Raw genomic sequence first — 6068 nt, forward strand, 5'->3', positions numbered from 1 at the left:
TCCCGGTTCCCCTTGGTCCCATCCCGGTCCCGTCCCGGTCTCTTCCCTGCGCTGGGCTCGGGTTAACCCCAAACTGGGACCGGTTCCCTGCCGAGTTGGGTCCCAGCACCCCCATACTGGTCCCAGTAACCCCTTACTCGTCCTAGCACCCCCGTACTGGTCCCAGTAACCCCATACTGGTCCTAGCACCCCCATACTGGTCCCAGTAACCCCTTACTGGTCCCAGTGATCTCACATTGGTCCTAGCACCCCCATACTGGTCCCAGCACCCCCATACTGGTCTCAGTAACCCGGTATTGGGTCTAGCACCCCCATACTGGTCCCAGTAACCCCGTGCAGGTCCCAGTGATCCCATAGCGCTCCCAGCATGCCGTACCGGTCCCTGCTCAGCACTGATCCCAGTGTCCCCCCCGGTCTGTTCCCATTGCCCTCATCCAGACCCCAGTGCCCCCCAGCAGCGCACCAGTAACGCCCAGCATCCCCCAGCACCCCCCCTCCAGTCCCATTTGCTCCTTCCCAGTGGTTCCCCCCCCCCCAGTCCCCTCCCAGTATCCCCAGTTTGAAGGGGGGGGGAGCCGCACGCCATGGGCCGAGGGCGGCTCTTGGGGGGCTGCGCTTGGCTGCTGGGTGGGCTGGCGCTGCTGCAGACCCTTTACCTGCGAGCTCTGCCCCCCCCCGCGCCCCCCCGCCGCTCCCCCCCCAAACCGCTGCCCCCCCCCAGGGGGGTTCTGGACGCTTCCGGAACCTTCCGGTTGTATAGGGACGTGTTGGGCCCCCCCCCTCCGCGCTGGGCTCCCCCCCCCGACTTGGTACTGGCCACGCACGGGACGCCGGGGCGGGCGGCGGCGGCGCTGGGGGGGGCGCTGGAAGGGGGCAGATGGGGGGGGCCGCTCTCGGTCGCGGTGTTCGGGGTCCCCCGGGCGGGGCTGGGGCAGCTCCTGCGGGCAATGGGGGGGCCCTGCCGGGGGCTCCGGGGCCGCCTGCGGCTCCACGTGGTGCTGGGGGCGGCCGAGCCCCCCCCCCCCACCGTGACCCCTTCCCGCGGCCCCTCAGCCCCGGGGGGGTGCAGGGGGGCTCTGGGGCGCGTGGCGGCCGCGGACCCCCCCAGTTACGCTTTGGGGGTGCCGTACCCCGGGAACCTGCTGCGGAACCTGGCCTGGGCTGGGGCGGCCACGGCGGGGGGCGATGTGGGTCCCGGGGCCCCCGGCCCTATGGGGAGCCGCTTTGTGCTGCTGCTGGATGCGGATGTGGTGCCCAGCCAGGGGCTGCGGGAGGGGTTCCTGAGGGCGCTGCGAGGGGGGGGATCCCCATTGTGGGGACATGGGGGGGACCCCCCGTCATTGCGGCCGTCTGATGGCCTCCAAGGGGTCCCCAACGCCCTGGACCCCCCCCATGGTTCTGGGGTCCCCAGGGCGCATCGGGGGCTCAACGCCCTGGGGGTCCCCAATAGGGTGGGGAGCCCCAATGATGTCCTGGGGGTCCCCAAGGGCTTCCATGACCCGGGGGTCCCAGGTGTTTTGGAGGTCCCCAATGTTCCAAGGGACCCCAACGTCCTAAAGGACCCCAATGTCCCAAAGGACCCCAATGCCTTGGAGGTCCCCAATGTCCTGGAGGTCCCCAGCATCCTAAAGGGGCCCAACATCCCCAAGGACCTCAATGTCCCAAAGGACCCCAATGCCTTGAAGGTCCCCAATGTCCTGGAGGTCCCCAGCATCCTAAAGGAGCCCAACATCCCCAAGGACCTCAATGTCCCAAAGGACCCCAATGCCTTGGAGGTCCCCAGCATCTTAAGGGACCCCAATGTCCCAGAGGACCCCAACATCCTGAAGGACCCCAATGTCCTGGTGGACCCCAATGCCCCAGGTCCCACGCAGCCGCCCTGGACCCGGCTCGTGTTCGTGCTCCCGGCCTTCGAGGTGCGTTTGGGGACGCCGATCCCGGGCACGAAGGCGGAGCTGCGGCAGCTGTGGGGCACAGGGGATGTTCGGCCCTTCTATGGGGCGCTGTGCCCCCGGTGCCAAGCACCCACGGACTATGGGCGCTGGTGGGCCCTGCCGCCCGCCCCACACCTACGGGTGGCCTATGAAGCCCCATGGCGTGACCCCTGGGAGCCCTTTTATGTGGGGCCGGCCCACGGCATCCCCCCCTTCGATGAGCGCTTCCTGCAGTACGGCTTCAACCGCATCAGTCAGGTGCTGGAGGGTGCCTGGGGGGGCCACGGGGTGCCCATGGGGGCTGTGGGGTGGCCATGGGGACCATAGGGTGGCCATGGGGCTGTGGGTGCTGTGGGGTGGTCATGGGGCTATAGGTGCTCTTAGGGGGACTCTAGGTGCTATAAGGCATCAGTGGCTGCTGGGAGGTCTGTGGGTGCTATAGAGGATCTATGGGTGCTATGGGGGTCTGTGGATGCTGTAGAAGATCTATGGGTGCTGTAAAGGATCTGTGGGTGCTGTGAGGTCTGTGGGTGCTATAGAGGACCTGTGGGTGCTATGGGTGTCTATGGGTCCTATAGGGTTCTATGGGTGCTATAGAGGAGCAATGGGTGTTGTAAGGTCTCTGGGTGCTATAGAGGATCTGTGGGTGCTCTGGAGGACCTGTGGGTGCTCTGAGTGTCTATGGGTGCTATAGAGGATCTATGGGTGCTATGGGAGTCTATGGGTGCTGTAGAGGACCTATGGGTGCTCTCGGGGATCTATGGGTGCTATAGAGGATCTATGGGTGCTATGGGGGTCTATGGGTGCTGTGGGGGTCTATGGGTGCTATAGAGGATCTATGGGTGCTGTGGGGGTCTATGGGTGCTATAGGGGATCTATGGGTGCTATAGGGGGTCTATGGGTGCTATGGGGGTCTATGGGTGCTATAGGGGATCTATGGGTGCTATAGGGGGTCTATGGGTGCTGTGGGGGTCTATGGGTGCTGTGGGGGTCTATGGGTGCTATAGAGGATCTATGGGTGCTGTGGGGGTCTATGGGTGCTATAGAGGATCTATGGGTGCTGTGGGGGTCAATGGGTGCTATAGGGGATCTGTGGGTGCTGTGGGGGTCTATGGGTGCTATAGGGGATCTATGGGTGCTATAGGGGGTCTATGGGTGCTATAGGGGATCTATGGGTGCTATAGGGGGTCTATGGGTGCTATAGGGGATCTATGGGTGCTATAGGGGGTCTATGGGTGCTATAGGGGGTCTATGGGTGCTATAGGGGATCTATGGGTGCTATAGGGGGTCTATGGGTGCTATAGGGGATCTATGGGTGCTATAGGGGGTCTATGGGTGCTATAGGGGATCTGTGGGTGCTATAGGGGATCTATGGGTGCTATAGGGGATCTATGGGTGCTATAGGGGGTCTATGGGTGCTATAGGGGGTCTATGGGTGCTATAGGGGGTCTATGGGTGCTATGGGCGTGCTCTGGGGCTCCCATGCCCGCTTTCCCCCCAGGCGTGTGAGCTGCACGTGGCCGGGTTCCGTTTCGCGGTCCGATCTATGGGTGCTATAGGGGATCTATGGGTGCTATAGGGGGTCTATGGGTGCTATAGGGGATCTATGGGTGCTATAGGGGGTCTATGGGTGCTATAGGGGGTCTATGGGTGCTATAGGGGGTCTATGGGTGCTATAGGGGATCTATGGGTGCTATAGGGGATCTATGGGTGCTATAGGGGGTCTATGGGTGCTGTGGGGATCTATGGGTGCTATAGGGGGTCTATGGGTGCTATAGGGGGTCTATGGGTGCTATAGGGGGTCTATGGGTGCTATAGGGGATCTGTGGGTGCTATAGGGGATCTATGGGTGCTATAGGGGGTCTATGGGTGCTATAGGGGGTCTATGGGTGCTATAGGGGGTCTATGGGTGCTATAGGGGGTCTATGGGTGCTATGGGCGTGCTCTGGGGCTCCCATGCCCGCTTTCCCCCCAGGCGTGTGAGCTGCACGTGGCCGGGTTCCGTTTCGCGGTCCTGGACGGGGCCTTCGTGGTTCACGGCGGCTTCAAGGAGGCCGCTGGGTTCCACGGGGGCCGCGGGGCGGAGCAGCACCGGAACCGCCTCCTCTTCCGCCGCTTCCGCTCCGAGCTGCGCCTGCGCTACCCGGCCTCCTCCCGGCGCTGCTGAGCTGGGGCCGGGACCCGCGGGGGGACGTGGAACGTGGGAAATGGACGTGGGATGTGGGACATGGAACATGGGATGTGGGACATGGAACATGGATGCTGCACATGGACGTGGGATGTGGGACATGGAACATGGATGCTGCACATGGACGTGGGATGTGGGACATGGAACATGGATGCTGCACATGGAACATGGGATGTGGGACATGGAACATGGGATGTGGGGCATGGAACATGGGATGTGGGGCATGGAACATGGGATGTAGGACATGGAACATGGGATGTGGGACATGGAACATGGGATGTAGGACATGGAACATGGGATGTGGGACATGGAACATGGATGCTGCACATGGAACATGGGATGTGGGGCATGGAACATGGGATGTGGGACATGGAACATGGGATGTAGGACATGGAACATGGGATGTGGGACATGGAACATGGGATGTGGGACATGGAACATGGGATGTGGGACATGGAACATGGGATGTAGGACATGGAACATGGGATGTGGGACATGGAACATGGGATGTGGGACATGGAACATGGGATGTGGGACATGGAACATGGGATGTGGGACATGGAACATGGGATGTGGGACATGGAACATGGATGCTGCACATGGACGTGGGATGTGGGACATGGAACATGGATGCTGCACATGGACGTGGGATGTGGGACATGGAACATGGATGCTGCACATGGAACATGGGATGTGGGACATGGAACATGGGATGTGGGGCATGGAACATGGGATGTGGGGCATGGAACATGGGATGTAGGACATGGAACATGGGATGTGGGACATGGAACATGGGATGTAGGACATGGAACATGGGATGTGGGACATGGAACATGGATGCTGCACATGGAACATGGGATGTGGGACATGGAACATGGGATGTGGGGCATGGAACATGGGATGTGGGGCATGGAACATGGGATGTAGGACATGGAACATGGGATGTGGGACATGGAACATGGGATGTAGGACATGGAACATGGGATGTGGGACATGGAACATGGATGCTGCACATGGAACATGGGATGTGGGGCATGGAACATGGGATGTGGGACATGGAACATGGGATGTAGGACATGGAACATGGGATGTGGGACATGGAACATGGGATGTGGGACATGGAACATGGATGCTGCACATGGAACATGGGATGTGGGGCATGGAACATGGGATGTGGGACATGGAACATGGGATGTAGGACATGGAACATGGGATGTAGGACATGGAACATGGGATGTGGGACATGGAACATGGATGCTGCACATGGAACATGGGATGTAGGACATGGAACATGGGATGTGGGACATGGAACATGGGATGTGGGACATGGAACATGGGATGTAGGACATGGAACATGGGATGTGGGACATGGAACATGGATGCTGCACATGGAACATGGGATGTAGGACATGGAACATGGGATGTGGGACATGGAACATGGATGCTGCACATGGAACATGGGATGTAGGACATGGAACATGGGATGTGGGACATGGAACATGGGATGTAGGACATGGAACATGGATGCTGCACATGGAACATGGGATGTGGGGCATGGAACATGGGATGTAGGACATGGAACATGGGATGTGGGACATGGAACATGGGATGTAGGACATGGAACATGGGATGTAGGACATGGAACATGGGATGTGGGACATGGAACATGGGATGTAGGACATGGAACATGGGATGTGGGACATGGAACATGGGATGTAGGACATGGAACATGGATGCTGCACATGGACGTGGGACATGGAACATGGGATGTGGGACATGGAACATGGGATGTGGGACATGGAACATGGATGCTGCACATGGACGTGGGATGTGGGACATGGAACATGGGATGTAGGACATGGAACATGGGATGTGGGACATGGAACATGGATGCTGCACATGGGACATGGGATGTGGGATATGGAACATGGGGTGTGGGGCATGGA

The 6068-nt window shown here is 60.2% G+C and overlaps 1 protein-coding gene across 1 annotated transcript; it reads left to right on the forward strand.

Annotated features, from left to right (window-relative positions):
• Positions 1-584: 584 nt before the first annotated feature.
• B4GAT1 (beta-1,4-glucuronyltransferase 1) lies at positions 585-4200 on the forward strand (the record flags this gene model as incomplete). The annotated part of the gene is made up of 2 exons (XM_080635815.1): positions 585-2192; positions 3910-4200. 2 exons carry the CDS (start codon positions 585-587, stop codon positions 4099-4101), a joined length of 1800 nt encoding a protein of 599 aa, XP_080491941.1. The 3' UTR covers positions 4102-4200.
• Between the last annotated feature and the right edge of the window lie 1868 nt (positions 4201-6068).

The sequence above is a fragment of the Psittacula echo genome (genome assembly GCF_963264785.1).
Source record: "Psittacula echo genome assembly, chromosome: 28".
Taxonomy (NCBI): domain Eukaryota; kingdom Metazoa; phylum Chordata; class Aves; order Psittaciformes; family Psittacidae; genus Psittacula; species Psittacula echo.